Source organism: Coturnix japonica, chromosome 2, assembly GCF_054131305.1.
Source record: "Coturnix japonica strain WE chromosome 2, WE-NBRP24, whole genome shotgun sequence".
Classification (NCBI taxonomy): domain Eukaryota; kingdom Metazoa; phylum Chordata; class Aves; order Galliformes; family Phasianidae; genus Coturnix; species Coturnix japonica.
Window position 1 is genome coordinate 125951101 of NC_140664.1, and position 24733 is coordinate 125975833.

Sequence of the window (24733 nt, forward strand, 5' to 3'; positions counted from 1 at the left end):
ACTTGGAGCTTATCTAGCATGAATGGCTAAGGCCAGGCTGACGATGCACTGCCAGAATTGGGATGAACAACCAAGTGATGCCCGCACACAGAGGGACAAATTCATAGTGCTCTTCCAAATTGTGGGTGGTCTATTGTGCATCGCTGTAGTCAATGAGAACATTAAACTCCATACACGCAGATCTAATTTGAAAAACCATTATTTAGACTTAACAATGCGAGTATTGTAACCTCATCATTTCCACATATTGAGCCCCAGCTCTGCTCCTCTCAAGCACAGAGAACTCTCTTCAAAATCCAGCTATTTGAAAAAAAAATGCTGTAGGCGTAAAGTTAGCGTGGAAGTACACAGAGCCCTGATGACTGTTTTCATCCACATGGAACACGAGGCCAGTAGATGATTTATTTTTATTGGCACAGCAGCCAGATAAGCTTCCCTTGTGATGAATGAGAGAGGCAGGGGTTGGCCCATGCTGTCAGTCAGGGAGCGCGCAGCAGAAGGGCTACAAGAGCAGCTTGGTGATGACACGCTGCTCGACCATGTTCCCAGAGCAGCGCCAGGATCCCACACTGCTGCTCCTCTGGCTACTTGGAAATCATAGCAGTGCTCCCAGCCAGTGAAGTCACAGTTTGCCCACTGTTGATTCTGTGGCATGTCATGGGACAGCCACGCCACAGCTGGGTAAGAACAAAGCATTGGGGTGAGTGTTGGGTGTGCTCCACCTCCTGCCCTCCCTGTGAGCATGTCTCATTTGTCATCTGCAGGCACTCAGAAGGGCTTCCAGAATACGAAGCTCACCATAACAAATTGTTTTCCTTTTGTTGTTCTTGCCCTACTTTCTAAAAAAACAAAATTTTTAGGATCACCTGGACTTTGAAACTAAGCAAACAAACTTTTGATGGACATTCTCATTCTTTCTGGGTCACAGCTGGTTTATCCAGACCACTTGTTTTCCTTGAAGGAAAGCTTGATTACAGTCTAAAATATGTTTTTACACTGTTCCTCTGAGATCTCCAGTGGGAAATGAGATTTGGAGGGGATTGAAGGTTGCCAGAATCATAGAATCATAGAATCACAGAATCATTAAGGTTGAAAAGACCAACAAGATCTTGTCCAACCATCAGTTCATGTTTGTGACATGCTTGTGACCAGGTCACTCAGTGTGACATCTCCCTTTTCTTGAACACCTCCAGGGACGGCAACTCCACCGCCTCCCTGGGCAGCCTGTTCCAGTGCCTCACCAGTCTGTCTGAGAAGAATTTTCTCCTATTTTGTCCTAATATCCAACCTGAACCTCCCTGGAGAAACTTAAAGGCATTACTTCTTGTCCTATCAAAACTTCAGCAAGTAAAATGACTGTGAATACAGATGGGTGACCTGAGATGAGTATTGAAGGATATTAACAACACTACAGAACTGCTCTGGAACTTTAGTTTTCAGTGTTATGGGTCTGTGTGCCTTCACAGGCCTAGGGCTGCATCAAGCATGCTCCAGTGCTCCTTTTCCTCTCCTTGTGCAGCCAGAGCTTAGCAAGGATTTGAGTTTTCTCTTGCCAGTAGCTGTGCACACTCCGTTCTTGCTGGTAGTGGTACTGAACATCAGGCACTGAAGGTTAATTTGCTTTTCATGATGAAATCAGGTTGGGAGTGGTAAAGATCTGAGGACTCCCTTAGTCGGAAAATTGGATCCGGCTCACTTGAATGCGGAGTCATGTGGGTGGAGTTAATAAACAGCTCAGTATGGAGGTGGACAAACACTGAAGGAACTGCTCCATGCAGGTAAAGGCCTGGCTTGCTGCTGGGCCTGGTCCTTCATGCTGCCCTATGGCTCCTCCTGTCCTCCCCATGGCCAGACCTCAGCTGGCTGAGCAGTTCCTGGTGTAAGGATGTTCTTAGTTTGATTCATGTCCCAAACCGGAGGGGGCCTGATGGCCTCCTCTAACAGCACTGGGTGAAACTGCTTGCCCCAGGAAGGTAGAAAAGCAGCATGGGCCTTCTTGGTGCCAAATGCACCTGCCATGGCCGCCATGTCTTGTTGCAGTTGAGGGTGTCCCCAGGGTGCGCTGCCTGCACCACTGCCCATGCAGAAACCTTACACACAGCCCGAATTAGGTATTTGTCTTTCTAGAAATGTCCGTGGAAGAGGAAAAAGGTAGATTCTGCAAGGAAACTTTGGCGTATGATAGCTCTGCATGCACAAATCTGCTACAAGAGAGAAGTCCCTGCTCCAGCAGCGTCCCATGAGTTCTCTTTGGCACTAAGCCATGCCACTCTAGGGTCTGAACGTATGTACAGCAATCTCAAAGCTTCCTTCCAATGCCTTGGGTTGCTTCTTGGGCAGCCTGCACAAGTGCAGTTGTGTCTGCGCATGTAGAATCTCATTTTGGAAAAGGGGTTAGGAATGAGACAAAAAATGCAGACAGCAAACCAAAAATGCGATTTGTAATTGCCATGGCTGTAATCCTGCCTGGTAACCCTTCACTGCTACAGCTGAACAAAAAGAGAACAGGTTAAGACAGCAAAGTGCCAGCAGTCTGCCACCCACCCTGCCAACCTGCCCTCCAACCCTCTTCCTTTGGGTACACCCAGACACAGAAATACACCATCACAAAGACACCCTGGAGGTCATCTTGGGACTCCGGTCACCAGCCACTATCCTGTTTGTCCATCTTTCTCTACTCCAAGATGAGAATATTCCCTTTAGCTGCCAGAGGCTGAAAAATATGTCTTAGCTCTGATTCTGTACTACTGCAGATAGATTTTCTGTTCTGTGCAGGGGAAACAATGAAAGGTGAAATCCCTGTAGGGAAGGATTTGCGAAATTCTGCAGGAAATTGATATTGCAGATAATTGTTTCCTGCTGAGGAGGATCTAACAGAACTTTGCAGAAAAGTTGCCCTTTTCAGCAAAATCCACTGCAGTGTACCCAGGCACAGAAGTCTGTCTCTAGAATAAATGTGCTTTGCTGTACATTTTCCTGCTGCACCTGAAATCTAATATTGGTTGTTTTCACTGGGAATTCCCTGAAAAGAGACAGCATTGTGCAAATGATAAACCTGTGTGGTTGCAAATGAGGTGAAATGTGGGGTGCTTTGGCCTCTGGAGCACAAAGTCTTTGATTCTTAATGGCAGCTATTACAACTTTTTGTAAAATGTGCAGGGGAACCAATTTTGATTCAGTTATTAAAAGAGATGCTTTTAAGCAGCTTTGTTTCTTATCTAGTGCACAACGTTTCTAGAATGGGTCCTGTATTTGTCCCTGTTGATGGCACCTCATCAAAGTAAGCCTGTAATAAGAGAACAACAGATGTGACGGTTGATGTGATAGTCACTTTTGCCATTATACACAGTTATGGATATGCTTGTACATGTCCAGTGGAATTGAGTTTTATCTGTAAGCCAGGACACCTTTGATAATGTACTCTGAGCTTCATTGTGTGAACTGTGATGAGGAAATGAGCCTTCAGACAATCTCTCCTCCTCACACTTCCACTACACTTGCCAAAGTAGACTGCTGGTACTTCCTGGATCAAATACGCCTGTCTTTTGATTGTAGCACTCGTATTCAGCTGCCTCCAACAGCTCCAAGCTCGAAGCAGCAGAGACTATGAACCAGATAAAAGAAAACTTCTGCTTACAATCATTGCAATCAGAACAATTGCAAGAGCACTGTGACTGTTTTATTAATATGCGTGCTTTGCCGTTCCCAACCGTTGCAAAACCTGTGTATCTGGCTCTCCAAGAATATTACTACTTGGACCCAATTCATATGGATTGCGAAGGATCGAGACATTCCTGAAAGCTCACTTGCCAGCTCTACCACTCCGCCAGCACCAGTAATTTGAGTAGGAATGATGGTCCCTTTGAAATATGGATTGCAGTGTGACTGGAGCATGAGGCCCAGCTAGATACATACACATAGATAGACCTACAGATGACCCATTTCCTTCCCAAAGTGGCCCTCATCTTCACCCTGCCAAGGTCACTGCAGGCAGAGAAGATATTAAAACTGATCTTCAAACTCACTTCAGTTCCAAATCACTTCAGAAGCATGCCACCACACCGGGCTGTGCAGGTACAAGCACGAGGAGCAAGCAGCAGACTGGATCAGGAGAAGCTCAGAGCTCACATTTTCTTGATATATTTCAGTAATAGCTATATGAAGAATTAGAGCATTTTTGCAGGACTGAAGGGTGCTGACAGCGTCTGGTTTAACATTATAAACCACGCTTGTCATCTCATTTATTACCTATCAGTTCAGCTCATCTGCCGGATTGTTACAGCCACTCCCTGACATCATCAGGAGTGTATGTGTTAGATCGATTATGCCTTTTACAGTCCAACATGGATTTAGGTAAACTGCTTTAACTGAAGGGCTAAATGAGAAAAACAGCCTGTGCATGTAGAGCCCTACCTGAGATGTATATCTGAAATGTGCAAGTGTCTGTTACATGGGCCCTAACTGCTTTATCAGATGAGAGAAAAAACCTGGCAAAGCTTAACGATCTCGCAGCAAAGGACATGAACAAGGCCGAGTGGTGCCTGCCAGATCTTCTAAACAGATACTTGGGCTGCAGGCTGTGGTGCTGCTGTCCCAGATAATGAGTTCCCAGCACAAGCACCTCAGCTCTTCGCTTCTCCGAAGAGCTTCCTGAAAGGTAATTGACTTTTTCAGGAGCAGAATGAATAAGCTGTGGCAGAACTGCAGCTACACTCCTCTCTCTTGCTCCTTGTCAGTCACTGAGGCTCAATAACTGGTTTTCTGTTCCAACTGGAGCTCTGTCTTGAGGAAAGAAACACATGGACAGTGTTGAGGAAAGAAACACATTATATCCTATAATGTTGTAGAAGAGTGTCTTAATGGAAGCATTTTATACTGTTAGTAATGACTTTAAGCTGTATCTATCCAGCATCTTTGACAAGACACGGTACAAGTAGCTCTTAGCCAGGCACCCCACATCCTATCCAGCTTCCATGCACGTGGCAAACATACCCAAACAAGAGCAAGTAGCAGACTCATCCCTGCTGCTTGCTTTGGCAGCATGAAGCCAAACCTTGTTCCATACGCATCATGGCTCTCCAGCTGGAGACAGCATCAGCAAGGAGCATCACCCTCATGGTGGCTCTATCAACGGGGAAGGATAGCATTGCCCATAGTTTGAGAAATGCAACCTGAACCCAGAGCACATTCCCAGGCCACCTGAGGGACTCTGGGCATGGCCACCCCACCTGGGGTCCTGGCAGAGGGGCAGAAGGTAGGCTGTGGTGGCTGGACCCACCTAAGGTACAGAAGTCCAGGTTTCTAAAGGAGCTCTGTGAAGGGGTATACAAAAGGGGGAACCCAAGTCCTTAGGCAGCTGTGAATTGCCGTCTTGGATTTAGGCACCTAAGTGCTTTTTTGGACCTCATCCCAAACACTTCATTTAGTGAGCATTGCATTAGTTTTAACAATGGCCCAGACAGAGGATAAGCAGCAACACAAATGCTCCAAGCTGCTCTTTACTGCATCCTAGGATGCAAACAGATGATCACTGCAGGAACAGCTGTACTGGGTTATGGTGTCATTGCCCCAAGCTGTTTTCTTCATCACTCCTATGTGGAAACACCCTTCAGCAGAGATTTCCTCACTGGCCGTACTGCAACACCATCAGCCCAGGGCATCCCAGAGAACTGCCACTGCCTTATGTTGAAGAGGATGAGTAGCTCCCACCACCACCTCTGGCTTGATCAAGTAGGAAGATGGTTCCTGGCAGGCAGAGGACAGCATTGCAGTGTTGTTTCTGCAGTGATGGCTTGCCTCTTTCCGTAGAGTCACTGCTTGTAAGGAACTGATCTTGGCAACTCATTCTTGAACCTCCCTTCTGAGGTGTGTCAAGTGGTTACGCTGTTTGTGATGCTACTCATGAGCACGGAGTTCATGTTGAATAGAAGAAAGGCTCGTCTGGTAAAGACTGGAAATAAACAACAAAGGCTGCCTTTTTCTCTCCAGGCAAGTGTACACTGACTTTGGAGGACACATGGTCACAGGTGCATGCTGCCTGCGGGGCACAACAAACCATAGAGATGAAGGGAGAAGACTCATTTCTATTTCTATTTTCTTCTTGGAGTGGATGCAGTTCAGCTCCCTGATGTTGTCTGCCCAACTCCAAGTTGCATGTGCATGGAAGTGCTTAATCTCATTTCAGGCAGGAGTTCACTCAGAGGCTGACTGGCTGCTTTTGTCTCTGATCTTCCTAAGGACAAACAGTCTAAATCAGCCTGAACAAAGGATCTCCAAGGTTTGGGTCTTTGCAATACTTCTAGGTGAAGTAAGATCTCATGAGGTCCCCCTTGTCTGGGCAGGGGGACATGAGATACCCAGAGTGAGGACTTGTCTGTGGGGATGACTGGGTTTGGGCAGTCTGGTGATGGGTACAAACACATCACAGCACACAGCCTGCCTCCTGATGAGAGTGTGCCACTGGACTGCACTGTGGTGCCCCCAGACATGGGGAATTAATCTTCAGCCAGGGAAAGAAAGGATGTGATAAATTAGGGTTCTGTGGTGGTTGTTTCTGATCGAAAGCAGAGTAAGTATAGCATAAGTATAGGTGTAATTTTCACTGATGAGCCTGAAAGCCCCCTGGTGATTCAAGTGGGCTGTGTGTGTAGAGGAGGCTGCCTTGGACTTAAATAACCTAGTAAAATGCATATGGATGCCTTCTGATTAAGCTGAACAAGATCTTGCCTAATAAAAGCTTTTTATTATTTTGGTCCTTGGTTCCATTTTCCCTCAGGTGTTGGAGAGCAGGAGGGAAATGGAAAAATTCAGCTTAACCAGAGAAGCATTTTGGTGTGAGATCTGGGCTTATTTGTAATATCACTATCAGCTGCCACAGATTTACTTAAGAAATCTGAAGACTTTAGTACTAAATTACACCCCTTACACACCTGAAGACCTTATGTTCTGTTGTTGGTGCTGTGGCCCTTTGCACAGTTTCAGTAATTTAACACGTTACTGAGCAAAACTGTGTTTTTATAATGTTTCTCAGCCAGCTTTTGGCACATGCACTTCATGCACTTCCTTGAAGAAGCGTCTCCTCTCCATTCCCTCCAGAAGCACTGGAAGTGACGACTAGTTAGAAAAAGGGATGACAGCACGTTGTGTAAGTACAACTGCTGCTGCAAAATAATATAAGAGGGAATAAGAGTTAAATTCAGGACCAAAATATACATGTGCAAGTTTATTGCTGTGGGTCTAAAGCTCCCACTCGCTCCTCTGAACCTGTTCACCAGTGGGTGTGAGGGGGAAGGAAAGCAGCTTGGTGAGCATGTTGTTGTGCCACAGGGATGCTTTTTGAAGCCTGGTTTTCTTTTTTGGACCCACACTTGAGGCAGAGGTGCATCCATGCTGCCCCCACAGATAACAGCATGCTCTTGGGCTGACTTCACAACTTGAAGTCAGACACTTGGAAAGGATTTTTCTGTTAAGAATGGATTTAAGCTATAATCCTTTGACCCCTCTCAGCACATCAGAGCGACACGTCCTTGCCCTGATAACAGATCTCTGCCACACCTCCCCTGTTCCATCAGCTGTGCGGGGTGGGAGTGCTGCCCTGGCCTCCCTCCAGAGCCCAGGGATCTGCACAATCTCCAGTGTCAAGATGTGTTTGGATATGGAAAGCTGCTCCATCCTGGTGTATATCAGCCAGATAACCGGAGCGTCCCCCCCAGGAGACACTCCCTGTGTGCCATGTCCCAGCATCCGTCCCTCCATGGGCTGTCTGTGCGCCTTCCAACCCCGGGTGACGCTCCCACCTTCAAGGGGCTGTTGTGTGGGAGATAAACATAGCCCTTCTGGTTCAAAAATTGCATGCCATTTGCACATTTTTCTCTGTAACAGAACTGTAATTTCAGTTTTTTGGGTGAGGTTTTGTGTGGGAATGTCCTGGCATGAAGGGGTCTCGCAAACTCTTGTTGAACTCTTTGAGTGCTCCCATTGCAGACAGCCCTGCCTCCTGCTCCTGCCCCTGCCACAGCACTCGGCATCTACAGAAAAGCAAAGGAGAAAGCAGCTCATTATTGATAGTTTTCTGCCCTCAACATCTCTTAAAACAAGCTCATGTCGATCTGTGGCATGAAGGCAGTATTTCAGGCAGAAAAGCATTGCCTTGGAAATAAATGATTGTAAAATTTATTACTGCCACAGCTACAGGCTGAAATTGGTCAGGAAAAGTTAAATAGCTGTTATTTAAATCCTTATGGAACTAATAGGAACCGTGCTGCAAAACATCATAAAAAGAGCCTTTTTACTGTAGGCCGTACGTGGATTTGTAGTAAAATGCACCATTCCATTGCTACTCCTCTATTTCCCAGTGTGAACCCATGGTCCTTGGGGAAGGGTACGCTGCAGAGTGCAACCCCTCCAGACTCATTTCTTGATATTTACTGCTGCGGCTTCAGGTTCTGGTGCTGCCTGCACACGTTTTTTATTTGCTCCTTACGAATCTCAGGCCCTTGGTTGAATCTTACAGCAGTGATTGTCACAGCCCGACTACATGCAGCAGAAATAAGTAAGAATCCCTCTACCGCCTTTCCTGTTTCTATATTGCTTTGCATGCTTTCTCTGTGCATCTCTTCCATCAGGTACCCCACTATTTTAGCCTCTGTTCTCCCAGATAAAGAGCTGCTCAGCAAACACGCGACGTGTTTGCAAATTAAATTATTTATGCTGCTAAGAATATGTCTGCAGCTGTTCTGAAGTTGCTTTTTTCATAGTAGCTTTGTAACGAGCTTCAGGAGAAGCAAAGGATCCTCAGCTGATGCCTGTGGGCAACCTGAATTTCCACTCAGCCTTCACTGTAATGGCAACAGGTCACTGTCTGACATCCCCACTGTAAATCTGGGGTCATCCTGAATATCAGGCAGGACCTCACGGGCTGCTGAGTGTTGGCTGTGAGCTGCCAGCACCTCACGTAACAGTGAAGTGGGCATATAACAAAGACCATCAAGATCTTGTGGTAATACGTGAGATCCAACCAGAGTCCACTCTTCTTTTACCTTCTTTGAAGCCTGCTTTCGTCAGACTGTTCCACAGTGATGTCAGTGGGATCACAGCCCTGGATAACCACTGCTTATTGACTACAGAAATAAAGCCCAAACCTCACCTATGCTCAGAAAAAGACTCCAGCCCCACACCCAGCACCTTGCTGGGAGGCCTGTTGGACCTCCCAACCCTTCCTATGAGATTTTCAGCTGAACAACTGTACGAATACTTTGGTCAGGAAACTCTTCTTAAAAATGAGGCCCGGCTGTTCTGTTCCTCATCTGGGTGACGTGGGTAATTGCTGTTGGAGCTTCCCACCTTACCTGAGTGTTATGATGAGAAAGTCATTAATATTTGCTGAGCACCCCCAGCCAAGTCCTCGAATGAAAGAGCTGCAAGGATTATTTTAACAACACTTAGCACTTCAAACGTTTTAGAAACACTACCTAATTTTCCAAAATGTAAAACAGCTAAAACTTGAAGGGTGATTTGTGTGCCACACCTCTCAGCCTCTTTGTCAGCCTTCACAACATTCAGGCTTTTTCATACACAGTATGTGTGTACAATACCTCCACATTAATTATGGTTTTAGCTTTTTATCCATTTTTCCTCCCTCCATCACATGTTCAGGTGTCACACTTCAGGACTTGAGGTATTTCTGTGGTCAGTGAATCCATACACCTACAGGAAAATAAGTTCCATCAGCGCACAGAGCCACTGTTCTGTGGAAGCATTCATAGCAGTGCACTGGTGACTCCTCATACCTATCTCCAAAGCACTGAGGGTCAAAGGCCAGCAATCACCTGAGTTCCACAGCTGCAGCAGACACCAAAGACTGACTGAGGCAAAGATGCCTCTCTCCCTTCACCATCCCTCTGGATCAGAGCTGATTGTGAGACCTCAGTGCTGTCTCCAGGCTCTTATTTGCTTGGCAACGAATTATTTCAGCGTCTGGTCCAACACCCCCTGCAGACACCAACAATTGTGTATTAAATAATCCTTGCAGAGAGGTCATCACCCAGTATTGTGAACTATTTCCCTCTGTCTCATGCAAACTCACGCCTATTACATCCACAACTTTGGGATGTGTAGGAAGTGGGAAAGTAGTTAAAGAACAGAATCCCCAAATACCAGGTCAAAATACAGGTTAAAAAGCAGAAAATAAATAAATAAATAAATGAAACCTCTCCTCTCCATGGTAACGTTCAATGTTTCCCTTGATGAAGCTATAAAACATCTGAAGCCCCTGTTCCAAACTGAGAAAAGGTGCCAATCCTATAAACAGGTGACTATTGGCACGAGGGGTATTGTGATATTTTCTTTCTTTGTGTGTAAATAGCTGCTTTGTTTATGATTATCATCTGTTCTAAGCAAGTTAAACACACTGTAGTTGTAACGTGCCACATAGGACAGGCAAGAGGAATAAGAAGAGTTTCAATAGCACATCTGTGGCTAGTTATGGTAAACTTCAGGTATGTGATGATTTCAGTGTACGTTCCTAAATACATCCCCAGCAACTGGGTCTAAGACAAAGCTGTTACAGTATTTCAGGGACTAATTATTCCTGTGCCATTAAAATCACACCAAAATTTGCACTGAGCAGAGCAGGACTTCCCATTCACACAGCACACAGCAGTGGCCAGCATCAGTGCAGGGGCTGAAGAGCTGGCTGGTGGGCAGCACACGTATGTTTTTCCTCTCTCCTTCCCTAGGCATTAATTCATCTGCATTTCTCCCACCTGACCTGCCTCTTCAATACTTCTGAGTTCCTGTTTTCCATTATTTCCCTCTATAACAACCACTAGCCCTGACTTGCAGGTGTTGTTTGTGACTTCGGAGGGGCTGAGCCTTGGTGCTCCCAGCAGGCATAGCTTTCTATTCTGCAGACCCTGTTTGTAAGCCTCTAATACAGCCACGTTTATGTATGTCACACCAAAAGTAATGCTTCCTATTTATTTCCATGGAAACTTCAAAAGATACAAAGAGCACAGTAACACTATTTGATAGAGCAAATTCTCAGCTATAAAGCACTATTTTTCAATGCAGATACCACCACTATTATGCATTTCCACCAGCAATGAACAAGAGCCTGCATGTTGTCCTGGTAAATATCAGCTCCATTGTATGGACTGCCATTTTGACTCTGACTTGTGGTAACACAACATTTTGTCACTGGTACCTTCAGCCTTGTACTGGTTGAATAGGCCCTGAAAATCTTACATACAATGTTCTTTCTGTTCCTGTGTGAGCACCATCACTTCCATTGCAGTAGAGCAGATATTCACCCCTGTACACTGTTCCCTGGTTATAATCTGTCGATTCATACAGGCAAGCTGATCAAGACACTCTTCATTCTGTGGTCATACAGAACGTGCCCTTCTGTGCTGACATCCACTCCTTGGTCTCCATAAACTTTCAGCAAGTGCCAATGAATGTCAATGGGTGCAATTTTTTTCCATATGGAGAAATTCAATTCCGCATCTTTGCTTCCTATGCACTTCCATGTCAGACGCCATTTCATCAGGCTGCCCTTCTGCTGCCGCCTGTCCCACAGCAAGAAAATCTAACAGAACACTGGTGGAAAGTTTTAGCCTGTACTGCCATACCACCAGATTGCTGGGCCCTTGGATCCGTCGTCCAGCTCTTTGCCCTTGCTTTTCTACTATGTACTGGAGCACATGCTGAATAGACTCCAATTATGAATACATGTAAGCACTGTGATGGCCTAGGGTAAAAGTCAATTAAGAGATGTCCACAGTTGGAAGGCCCAAGAACCTGCTGAAGTGAATGATTCACAAACGTACCCTCCTAAGAGGGTCATTAGGCTAAAATATGTTTCCAAATCAGTCACCTGTTTCTTGAGGCCGAATCAATGATCAATGATCAAGCCAGTGATGTTTCAAAATGCCTGTTAATGTCAGTGTGAACCATGGCAAGGATGAGCCCTGGGCTCACAGCAGCCTATGGCAGTAGAGGCAGTGGCTGTGGAGGACGTGCTCCAGTTCCTCTCCCTCCTCACCGTGCTCTTCCTGCACGTTCTCCTTGTGAGGGGAAAGTTGATATTGCTCTTATCAACTGGGGGATGTGCTCAGGCCTCCCGTGTAGGGAGGAGGCCAGCAGTGCCGGTGTAGGGCCCTGACAGGGTTGGTGAGGTGGTGAGTCCTGGAACAGGCTGCCCAGGGAGGTTGTGGATGCCCCGTCCTTGGAGGTGTTCAAGGCCAGGTTGGACGGGGCCCTGGGCAACCTGATCTAGTAAAGGTGTATGTTTGGTGGCCCTGCCAGGCAGGGGGGTTGGAACTACATGATCCTTGAGGTCCCTTCCAACCCGGGTCATTCTGTGATTCAGGGTTCAGGGTCAGGCCCAAAGGTGTCACCTTCCTGGAAGGACACACTGCCATGGGACAAATCTCTGACGGCTCATGAGGAGGCCTGTGCTGGTGGCTGCTGATGCCCGCAGCCGCCCCGCTCTGCCGGGCCCCGCTCTGCTCAGCTGGCAGCACTTCGTGCCGGTCTCCCTGCCGGAGCTGGATGTCAGACCCAGCGATGTGGTGTTTACGGAGCCGGATTAAACGCGGATCGGCGGATCCCGCGCTGAGCCGGTGCCTGGGGCTGGTTGCGGGCACAGCAACGCTCCTCCCGACCTGGGGAAACGGGACTCGGTTGAAGCGCGGATGTGCCCCGAGGCAACCGGGCAGAAAGGGCCCAACGTGCGGCAGCTCCACACGGTGAGCACAGCGGGGAAACAAGGAAACAAATCAGAATAACAGCAAGAAAAAAGAGACGATCCCGCTCCGCTCGGTCCCACCGCCTCCCGCAGCCCCGGCCCAGCGGCTCCGCTCCAGCAGCCGGGAGAGCCCCGGGACCCGCCCGCGGCCGCCCCGCCCCGTCCCGCCCCGCTCCGCCCCGCGCGGGTGGCGGGCTGCACAGCCTGGGCGCCTCCCGGCTGCCGCGGCCGCTGAGCGCGGCGGCCCCGCCGCCCTGAGGGTCCCGCGGCGGCCGGCGGAGCGGTGAGTGCTGGCGGGCGGCTGCGGGCTACGGGGCGGGTGGGCTCGGGGCTGGGGAGCGCGTCGGGATAAGCGTCCCACCGGCGCAGGGCGTCCCCCTCCTCCCTTCGTTCTCTTCTGGACGCTCCCGCCGCCCTGCACCTGCCCCCGCTGCCCCCGTGTCCCACCCGCGGAGCGCCCCGAGTGCCGGGCTCGGCGGGGCCGTGGGTGGGCTCGGGGTGCTCTGCTGTGCCGCTCGGACCGGCGGGACGCGCCGTGGGCTCGGAGGCGTCGCCTGTTGTGGGGGCTGTGCTCGCTGTGATGCCTGCTCGGCAGCCAGAGCTCGTGGGGGTTTGTTTCCCTTCCCGTCGCCGTTTCGTGCCGCTGACTGTTGCAAAAGAGGGGGGGGCGGGGGGGGGTGAAAAAAGCGGCCGTGTCGGGAGGAGATCTGTACCGTTATGTCATCCCATAATTGGCCCAGAATTACAAATGATGACCTCTCCGTGCCCCTGGCTCTGTGCCGGCGGTCTCTCGCATCTATTAAAGTTTTGTTGCGGTTATTTATTTATTTAGTCAAGAAATGAGAATAAAAGCTTTTTGTGGCACGGCCCCTACATGCCGAGATCCCGCAGCCCGTGTCTGACAGAGGAGATGTGATGTAACTGTGCCGAGCGGTCGGTCTGATCCGCAAAGCCGGGACGTCACATCTCGGTCGGTGCCCACGGGAGCGGTGCCCTGCAGGGCAGCATCCCGCTGTGCTGCTCCACGGGATCCGCAGCCCTTTGGGTTTGTTGCTTTTAAAGTTCTGATTCTACCCGGCGAAGCTGCTGCTGTCTGTGGGTAACAGACACGTGGAAAATAGCAGCCTTCAAGCTGCAGAGGGATCATCAGATGGATGACAGGGAAGGGCTGTGCTGTTTGGAGATGTAGCCACCGCGAGAGCCTCAGTTTGTGCTTGCAGTTCCTAATCACAGAGGCTGGAGCTGCCCTACCCTGTTATGTTCTTACAGTTGTACCACACACCGAGATAACACTTGGAGGAAATCCTGCTGTCCTGCCAGCTGTGCACGGGTGGCAGCAGGAGCCAGGACCAGGTTGGACAGGGCCCTGGGCAACCTGATCTAGTAAAGGTGTATGTTTGGTGGCCCTGCCAGGCAGGGGGGTTGGAACTACATGATCCTTGAGGTCCCTTCCAACCCGGGTCATTCTGTGATTCTGTGATGCAGGAGGGACCGGGTCAGGCACTGCCTGGGGTGCACAACTGGGCAGATCTATTCCCCACGGCAGGATGCTCGCTCTCACCACTGGGCACAGTGTGTTTCCAAATGCCACAGCTCTGTTGTTTCAAAGGGTGGGCCCTGCTCCTACATCCTCCCATTCTGTGGTGATGTTCGGGATCTCTTCTTGCTCCTGTATTCCTCAGCTCTTGGCAAACACTGATCTGTCAGAGCCTGCCCGGCCGCGTGTGTCAAGCAGCGTATTACAGTGGTATATTGTTCTTTGGATGCATCGTTTCACTGGCCTCCTATGACCTAAAAAGCACACAGAAATAAACAAGGGCATATTGTTCAGTGAGAAGGATGCAGAAAATTCTTCTGCCTTAGCCGTCTGGTTACAGAGAGGTTACTTTGAAGTGTTCCTCCTGATTGCCAGAGCAATGACACGGTGCACGTGGACTCGGGCTTTGCCAAGCAGACTTTGTTTGGAAAATGATGCATTTCTGAACTTCTGGGACACCTTGGAATTAGTTACGAATGCAGCAAAGGCCTGCCCAAATCTTCTAATTAATTTGGCTGGAGGCCATCCTAATTAACCTTGAGGGAGTTCAGGGGTGGAAGAGCTCGCTCTGAAACAATTGTTCTCCTGTAATTTGCTTTTCACAATGTGTTGACCCAACCGAGAGCTGCGTCCATGAAATCCTTTGGGTCTCTTGCAGAAGCCATTACACCAGTTTATTTGTTTTTTAGCAGATGTTGTTTTCCAGCTCCTGAGTGGAAAGGGTTATCTCACTTTCTGCAACCTCGCTATTGTGCTTTGTTCCAAGAGCCAGGGGACTGGGGCTGGCTGGGGAAGCTTACTCACCGGTTCCAGCTGCAGAGGAAGGAGCTGGTCAGCCCTCCAGCAGTCTTGATGCCATTGTTAAGGTCTCCATGTGAACTGACGGCATCTTTTCACATCTATGTAGTGATAACCAGCTGTTCCTTTGGCATTGTGGTGCTGCAGAGAACAAACATTAGCAGCAGCCTCTTTGTTGGCTGAGTGTATTGCAGACTTGGGCCATCCCAAATGGTGGGGGGCAGGAGAAAGGTGTTTGGGATTTGAACTAGTCTACAAGGCTGAGGGTGGAGTTCTGCTTTTTGAAAGTGCCCAAGTGAAGGGGGAAAACTTAACAGCCATTTCTGAACATTTAGGATCATTCTCCTTCATGCTGTTTGTTGGTCCTCGGGGCTCATCCGTCTGTGCCTTTCCCCCACTTGTGCATACCCTGTACAAGGGAAGGTGAATGTGAGCTTCTTCACTCTTTTTTTTCTGCACTGATGCTGGCAAACACCACTTTGGCATTTATTTTCTAGTGGTGCAAGGAGTCGAGGGGAAATCCTGCTGAGACTCCAAGGCAGGACACACAGATGCAGGAGGGGAAGATCAAAGACATATATAATACAGGAAGAAGCAGCGGGTCAATCCAGAGGAGAGGGCACTCAATTACACATACAAGGGTAATATAAAAGGGATAACAACACAGGGGGGGGCGGTAACGTCTGAAAATGGATAAACAAACAGATGCATTTATTTATCCCACAGACATAGCCCTTATCTCTTTGAAAGAGGAGAATGCCGTTCCTGGCTTGAAGCATTCTGCTCCCAGCCACGTCTGGAGTGGGAGAAAGTGTTTGTTTGGGGATCTCCTCCGTGAGCCCTGGCTGATGGGCTGGTCCATCCTGCTGTGATGAGTGGGATGTGATGTGTGCGATCCTTTTGATCACAGATCCCAGGCTCTATAAGTCACGTCACTGTCACCTCAAAGAGATTTGGCTGCGTGATGGATCCCTTTCTAAAAATGTATCCTTTAAAATATTGAATATTGTTAATGGAGACCCTTCTTTCTGTGGTTTGTACAAGAGGTTTCCTTCAAAAACAACAACACAAAACAATCAGTAAAACAAAAAAACAAGCAGAAAACTCCTTCTGTCCTAGTGTGAGAGTAGCTCATTAGCACTTTGCCCATCGGTATTTGAGGTGAGATGATTAGCCCTTAGCATCGTGATTCTTAGATGTAGACAACAAATGGGACTTCATTTGCTTTGTTCAGCCAGAGCTCTGATGGATCACTCCATACCAAAGTGTCATAACAGCAGGGAAACATTCGTCCGAGTTCTGAAAAACACCATCTTCTATAGTTCTTTTTGGGAATGGAGAGAGTTGGCTAATTATGTTTTGTTTAATAAATGTACTTTTTCGTGCTCCTCTTGTGACAAACAAAAGCTGTCATTTGAGGAAATGCACCATATGCTGCCAATTGGTCTAAGAACTCGGGATGGAATATCTGCGAGCACTCTTTAACCATTGCTCCTTTGCCAAGAAGAACCTGGACAGATGACAGAGCAGCACATTACTGCGCTGACAGCGGTGGAAGCAAGTTGTTGGCGTTTCAAGAAGCCGCCTGGACGAGCAGCGGTGTCTGTGCCTGTATGGATGTTTATGTGCTTATTTCTCTTCGGATGTTTATGAACCTCAGCCAATGAATGCTCGGTCAGTGCTGGGTTGGGCTACAGCAAACTTAAAAATCAACAAATCAACACTATTTCAGATATAAACTCCTGCCTGTGCATCATTGTGAGAACTGAATACTCAAACACACACATCACTTCAGCAAAAAATAAATCTCACTCGCTAGCCAGTCTCACAGCAGGGGGGTCCTTTGCTCCCTCCCTGCCCTCCTGAATTTGAGGAGGCTCCTGCTGCTCTCCCTGTTGCCCTCATGGTTTTGCTGATGCATCCATGCCAGCAAGATAAAAGACAGGAGCAAGTACCTGCTCACTGTTAGATAAACCTTCTGTAATGCTCACTCCTCTCCTCCTCCCTGCTTCCTAATTTTATCGGAGAGACGTTGGGTCATTCATTTGTTCATTCATGGGTTCATCTGGCACAGTTCCTCGGTGATTTCAGTCAGGACCTCTTGCTGAAGGAATGCAGAGAGGATGTGAGCTGTAATTTTCCCTGTCTGAATCTCTGCATTTAGAGGAAAAAAAATGTGAACCCTGCTGCCCACAAATAATGAGGGTGAAACACGAAATTCACAGATTTCTTTTTCATTTCTATGAGATGAATGAAACATGCCGCCCTGGGAAGAGACGTGAAGCCAACATAACATTGAATTATCTGCCAGCAATACTTTGGCACATCTTTGTGTGTAGCCCGCAGGGATGATGATGCATTTAGCACCAGTGGACTGGAAGCCCTCAGTGTGGTGTTGTCTGTGGTGGGAACTGTCTTGGAGCTTTGTGTGGGGCAGCGTAGGCATTGGTGGCATGTTGTGATGGAGTGCTCGTTTAACTTTTCACAGTTGTATTGAAGGAGAAAGCTGCATCGTAGTTCAAGTGAGTTGATTATTAATAAGACTGGAAATTTACAGAAGGCTTTTGGTTTTTAACCAGTCATCATGGTTAAGTAGCTGCTCCTAATGTCTAACTTCGATCTCCCCTGCTGCCTGCTAAGCCAATCACTTCAGATTTCCACATCTGGAAGGAGCAGAACAAGATTATCACTGCCTTCAAGCAGCCTGATACATTTGAAATTCGTTATCATGTCTCGTTCTCTCACCTCCTCCCTCTTCCTTCAGCTGAACAACCCCACTTCTTGTAGCCTTTTCTCATGGGGTCACACTCCACTGACCTTTTATCATTCCTGCAAGCAGCTGGCAGGGAGCAGCATCTGGCTGGAATCAGGTTTAACACTGGGCACAGGGCTGCAACACAAGGTACAGAGCAGCCTGACGAGAGCTGCTCCTCTTGGTCTGCCTCCAAATACACTCATCTCTCAGTGCCAGGTCCTGTGCTGCTCCTGATGCCTTACCTCTCTGTGGCTCTTCTCCTGAGACACTGTTGGTTTCTTACTGTTCCATTTTGGACTTTTCTGTCTTCCCTCATCAGCGTGGCGCTTTGCACATGCCTATATAGAATCTCAGTCATTCACTTCACATTGCTTCCTAATTCATTGTGATTTTATTCTAATTATAGTCCGTGAAAATGCTCACAGCACTCCCCACAGATTTGTAATTGTAATCTTTATTCTGATTTACAAGTCATTAATGGAAATACTGAATAGAGCAAGACTCCAGGCAGAGCCGGTATCTGTCTTCTCAGGTTGATGTGGAATTTACTAACAATTCCTTGCGTACCAATCTGGAACATTTGTATACCCACCTACAGTTAATTATATCTAAATAACATTCACCTTGTTTGCATATAAGAGTGTCACATGCATCCATCAAAATCTTTCCTCGTTCCACTGTGCGACTTCTACTGCTTTTTTCCCCATCATCACTACGATACCAGCTCCATCAAAGGAGGAAGTTAAATTGCTTAGACCTTGTTTGTTCATGACAAGTCTACATTTTCTGTTTTCTTGTGGCATTATCGTGTGGGAGTGGACACAGCTGCAGTGCAGGAGCTGGTAGTGACACTGCCCCTCCTGGGTCGCATTCTCACTCCCTCTCCCATGTGCTCCATGATAATCAACATCTGCAAGAAGGATTTACCAGTAGAGATGCTGATGTGTCTGAATTGCTATCAAAAGACGGGCTGTTTGGTCTATGATTCCTCCATTCTGTCTCCTTCCCCCTTTTGTTTGAAGTTAGATAATATGTTTGGCCTTTGCCCATCCTCTGAGCATTTCTCAGAGGTGTTTGCTAATGGCTCGGAGGCTGCTCTGATGAGTTCCCTGCTCTCTCCTCACTGCTGGTATATGCTTAATTGGGCCCCGCTTTGCAGAATACATCCAACCTACATTAATTTTCTGTAACCTCTTTTGTCTGTGTCCTGGCCTAGCTTTGCATTAACTATCTAATATTTGATTGTAGTGAATGCTACTGTTGTAAACTCTTCAGATACATGAATTTCATCTTTACTACATTAATGGGTTTATCAGTAACCAGACATGGAGGCGGCTGTTTGGGCAGTGTCTGTGGGTCTGAGGAGAGGGCAGGGGCATATCTGCACTGCTCTGCTCTGCCCCATACACCCCCTCTGACTTCAGTGTCTCCAAAAGGATGAAATGATGGAGGTGAAAGCCCTGCTGTGTGCATGTTTTTGATAAGCTGTCTTGTATGCACACATGCAAAACCAGTGAGAGAACAGGAGGGATTACCATGGCCAAAGACTTGAATGTTCTCCTGGGATGCTGCTCAGGGTTATATTTAGACTGAGCTGGCAGTCCCTTCTAGTATTATAACTTATGCTCCGGGAACCTGTTCTTTGTTGCTGTAGTCTGTCAAGCTTTTATCACTCAATCTGAGACTTTCAGGTTGTGTCTCTCTCTGGCTAAATTTATTCTAATATCATCGGCCAAACTAATTCAACCATTTCCAAGAAAAACTAGGGGGAGGAGGAAGGGCAGAAGGAATGTTGTTTCGCCCACATTAAAAAGGAGAAAGAAAAAAACCCTTCCAGCTGTTTGATTGAGAGCTGCAGTGCCATCACATTCAGGAACAGGATTCTGGTTATGAGACTCGGAGACATCTGTGTGTGTTCTCAGCAGGTGCATCTCTGATTCCAGTCCCTCTGTTTTCCCAAGATTTTATCTCCACATTCATCAGCATCTCACAGCCCCAAGTGCAGGGACAGTGCTGGTGTGGCCCTATGGATGTGTAAGCAGAGCATGCCTGTGTAGCCCCTGCTTTCCCCAGGCACACTGCACTGTAGTTTCTCAAGGAACTGGGAAATGAAGGCGCCAGACTGCAGAGATGTGAAGTTAATGGCACAAGGAAGGTGGGGGCAGCCTGGACAAAAGGGTTGCAGCTGGGTCAGGTGGGCAGAGGAACAGAGGTAAGAGAGAAATGATTGCAGCCAACCACTTAGGTCACCTCATTCGTGGAATTGTTTAGTCTGGAGGAGGTCTCAGGGAGGCCTTGTCACTCTCCTTATAACTGCTTGAATGGAGGTTGCAGTGAGTTGGAGGTCAGCCTGTGTGCCAGGAGAAGTTCAGGTTGGATATGTGGAAAAATTTCTTCTTAGAAACAGTAGTAAGACATTAGAACAGCTGTCCAGTGAGATGGTACAGTCATTGCTCCTGGAGGGGTTCAGGAAACATGTGGATGTGGCACTGAGGTTAATGGATATGGTGGGATGGGTCAACAGCTGAATGGCTGGACTACATGATCTTGGAAGTCTTTTCTGCATAAATACTTCTGTGTGGCACTCGTCTGCCATAAAACAAGAATAATGTCTCCACACTGCAGAAATGAGGGAAGATAAGCCAGTTTAATTGTGACCCATCTAGATAACACAGTTTATAATTCAAATGCCTGTTAGTAGCTCCATCTTCAGAGTAGCATCTGGGTAATTGCTGTAGATAAGGCCATGAAGATAACATCATCTCTGCTGTGCATCAGGCAAGGAAGGAGTCCTGCAGGCTCGGTGTAATCGCTGTCTGCAGCACCTCGTGTGTCCATGCAGAGTGCCCTCATTTGGGCAGCTCGTGATGGCTGCACGATTCATTCTGCAGCGTGAATAACGCTCCCTCATTGTTTGTGTTTCTGCAAAGTTGTACAGAATTGCGCACAAAATGTTATAGTTAAGCAAAGGTGAATGGGGAGAACTGTGCAATCCAAGTTACTTCAAATGACAGAGGGAGGGGAGATGTAACAGAGAGCAGGCAGCCTGTGGCCAGCTCTGAGTTCCTGCTGCTTCCCACTGAGATTCGTGGTGCTCTGCCAGGGAACTCTGCCATCCGCTGAGTAAAGGGGCACAGCTGTATGGGGTGTCAGTAGCACACCAGCCCTTCCAGAGTACTGACAGAGCTGCTACTGCAGCAAGTGTTGGCATTCATTGTCACTGCCAGCCCTGGTGGCACTCCCAAAAAATAAGGCTGGAGGGCAGCTGTGCAAACGTGCAGATAAAGGCAGAACAGAGCAGAAATGAGAGTGTTTTCCCCACAGACAGTGGGCTCTGGAAGCCGTGTGGCAAAGGCTCCAGCACCATGTTTCTCAGAGGCTTTTGGGAGTGCCTGGGGCTTATCCCTGGGGCGGTAATGCTATCCCTAAGCTGGGAGAGGCATCCCTGCCACTTAGTGGCCTTCCCACCCAGCGTTCCCTCCTTGACCTGCTTGCTGGGGTCCCATCATGTCTGTGTGCAGGTACCACAGTCAGCCCCCGTGTATCTGAGAGTTGCTGAGAAGTTCCTGTAGAAAAGCTTGGCTCTGTTTGCGGGTTAATGCAGAGCTGTACCGGCTGACGGGGACAAGTCGGAAACCCTGGCAAGATAGCAGGCATCCTCAGGAAGCAAACCCTATCAGAGAGCACTGATGTCATTGGCAAACAAAACAAATGAGCGCTGGAAAAACAAACTGTTTTCCAGCGTTGTTGATCTTACCTCAAATTAGAAGCCCTGCGCAGCCTTTGCTCTTTGGCCCAGACTCACAGATTATTTACAGGGACGTGCTGCAGCCACAGTTTTGCTACTCCTGCCAGTGCAGCTCCTTTGATATTCATTTTGTATGTTTATTTATTTAAGGGAGGCTGGGAAGAGCATCCCAGCGCCATGACTGATATGGGGAAGCCAGCTTGTGTCCCTGCGAGTGCCAACTCTGTGGGTATCCCACTGCTCCTCACCCAGAGTGGGATCAGAGCTGAGCCCATGGCTGTGTGTTCTCACTGCTCCCCTCTGCCTCCCCAATGACCCTTCAGTGGCAGCGAGAGGGTTAAGCCGTGCTCTGCGCCAGCCTGGCAATAATAGGAGGAAAAGCGCAGCTCTTCCTTGCACCTGTGAGCGCTCTGATGGGCTTTCTGCTCTCCCTGGTCGTCACATCAGATCTTTCTCCTGTTGGAGGCAGAGCAGCTCTAGCAGCCAGCTGTTCCCCTTGCTCAGCTCCTACCTGGCTTCTCGCACAGTCCAGGGCAGGGGGTGGATGGAAAATCAGCCTTTTTGGTGTGTGTTCAGAAATAACCCACAGAGCCTTCCAGGAGGGAACGGCCCGCTCCTCCCTGCTGGAGTTTGGAGCCCTGTCCAAGCAAGGGATACTCCTAATGTATCTTCATCACAGCTTTATTTTTCTATTCTAAAGGGTGTGTAGTGTTATTTATGTATGTGAAGAGGGAAGAGATTCATTAAGCTCCAGAGACAAACCGGTTTAAATGCTAAGCAGGCTACCAGGCTGTAAAGCCACTTTTGCAGCCTTTCAAGTTACTGGCCACGTCTTGGCTCTGGATTACAAATGTCTGTGTAATTTCTGCACTACGTGTGTTCATGTATTTCATAAATAACAATGACAAGAGCTCTCGCCTTCCTCTTGCCCAAGAAGAGCAGTAGAATCCTGTGTGTAACACACACTTACTTTTCATGGTTGGACTAGATGATCTTAGTGGCCTTTTCCAACTGTAATGTTTCCCTGATTCTATGATTCATGATCTTTGCAGAGACATTTTCCTTCTGAGCAGCTGCCAGTGAGAGCTCTTGTCCCTCAGGTAGGGCTGCTGCTATTCAGGATACTCAGCACTCACCCTGCATGTCGGATGAAGTGCTTATGCGGGGAAAATCATCTCGAGAGTTCTGTTTTACATAACAAATCTATTTTGGAGTGTTTCACTTCTCATTTATGCACCTTTTTCTTTTCTTGTAGCGCAGTTCGAACAAGGAGGAATGTCCCAGAATTGGTTCCTTGCTGTGCACAACCTACAGAGTAGATCGTTTCCTTCCAGTCGTTTTATAACTATGGAGGAATGGGTATCCCATAACTGCTGTAACGATGCAGGCAGTAGAGACTGTTTCCAGCCAACTAATTCATTTTGCTGAATCTCTGCTGTAATTGGTGAAGAGTCGAGCATTGTCACTGGAGAGAAAAATCCTGACCAGTCCTGTGTGTCGGAATCATTGAGACACAATAAACACAGGCACCTCAGGTTGTTTTCAGTCAGTTTTTTCACAGGGAAAGCGTGCTGTAAGAATAGAGCATGCCTGAAATCTTAGGCCTTGTGTTGTTCTGGGTGTGGATTGCTGGATTCCAGCAGGTCAATGTAGGCTGAGAAGAAAACCATCTGTAAAAAAAGGGCTGCTTAACTGGGGTGTTGCATGGCATTACCTGGGTTTCTCATGTGGTTGCATCATGAATTTGGGTTCTCATGCAAATACTGTCCTTATTCATGTGAACATTTTTTCTTAATTGGAATATGCAGAGCTGTAGGGAGTGGTGCGTTGTCTTGTAGGCCATCCCCACCTCCCACAGTGACTTGAAACATAATGCAGAGCACATCTCTCCAGGACAGGAGTGAAGTTGTGTTCTTGGCAAAGGATGGCGGGCTCACCTCTGGAACAGGGCTTTTTGGAGATCCCGTAGTAAAATCTAAAGCTGCGTTGACCAATGAAACCCTTTTCTTTAGCAGCACTACCTGAGGATCAGGGATGTCCCTCCTTGTTTAAGGCTGTCTTCTCTTTGATTTTTTTCCAGTGATGGGTCTTGCTGGGAAGAGCTTTCTGATGGCACGGCCGTGAGTGAAACCAACACAATATGTTCAGTGTGGAGGATCTCCTGATTTCTCATGGATACAAATTGTCTAAAAATCCCCCTGCTTCTTATGAGAACAGATATGATGGATACCGGCATGAAGCTGCAGCGAACAGATCTGCTCAGAGGACGCTGAATGGCTTTGAAGCAGACCCTAGAGCTGCTTACTGCAAGAAGCCTCTGACGAAAACCAACTCGAGCAGCACTGAAAGCAGCCATGGGAGCCAAGGGAGACAAGCAGGTCCTGGTTACCACCATGACCATCAGGGTTTGTCCACTTTTCATACTTCAGAAGGGGGGTAAGTTTCAGCACCATGCCATGGCTTTGCTTTCTCTTTCTTTTGGTTCTGGCAGATAACTGAGCATGCCCCTAACCCCTGACACCATCTTCCTGTGATCCTTTCCTGCTTCCATACCAGTGTGATTATTTCCATGCACTGCAAGTTGAGATGAGAGGTAATAGCCTTAAGTTGTGCCAAGGGAGGTTCATGTTGGGTATCAGGAGAAAATTATTCTCAGAAGGTGTGGTGAGATATAGAATGAGCTGCCCAGGGAGCTGATGGAGTCACAGTCTGAAGGTGTTCAGTATAAGTAGATGTGGTACTTATGGACATGGATTAGTGGGCATAGTGGTGATGGGTTGATGGTTGGACTGGATGATCGTAGAGCTCTTTTCCAACCTTATAATTCTATGAGACATCCACCCAAAGAGGTGGCACTTCCACTTGGCTGCTGCTTTGAGAATAGTGGGGTGAGGGAAAATACCATTGACTCATAGTGTCTGCCTCAGAAATGCCTCGCTGATGGGTTTAGGAAAGTTCAAGTGTGGTAAAACATAAAAGGGCAAAAGCTCTTCCTTTTGTAAAGGAGCAGTTTTAAAACCCAAACCCAGCTTCTTCTGCCACATGCATGCCCTGGTTGTGGTGGTAGATTCAGCTGTGTGCAGCTCTTGGTGGGTGTTTCTCTATGCACAGAGGACGTTCTTGTTTTCCTTAGGCTGTTCTTATGAA

General features: G+C 47.9%; 1 protein-coding gene across 4 annotated transcripts in view; it reads left to right on the forward strand.

The window, feature by feature from the left end:
• The window catches only part of JCAD (junctional cadherin 5 associated), a 53572-nt gene that overhangs the window by 15110 nt on the left and 13729 nt on the right, over nucleotides 1-24733 (forward strand). For 2 of the 4 annotated variants that reach the window (XM_015853198.2, XM_085538790.1), the window contains exons 1-2: nucleotides 12973-13031; nucleotides 23667-24022. In XM_015853198.2, the coding sequence (XP_015708684.2) occupies nucleotides 23727-24022 (296 nt within the window). In that variant the 5' untranslated portion in view covers nucleotides 12973-13031; nucleotides 23667-23726. Of the gene's footprint in view, nucleotides 1-12972; nucleotides 13032-23666; nucleotides 24023-24733 lie in introns of those variants that run through there. The other 2 variants (XM_085538792.1, XM_085538791.1) reach the window with 1 other exon arrangement.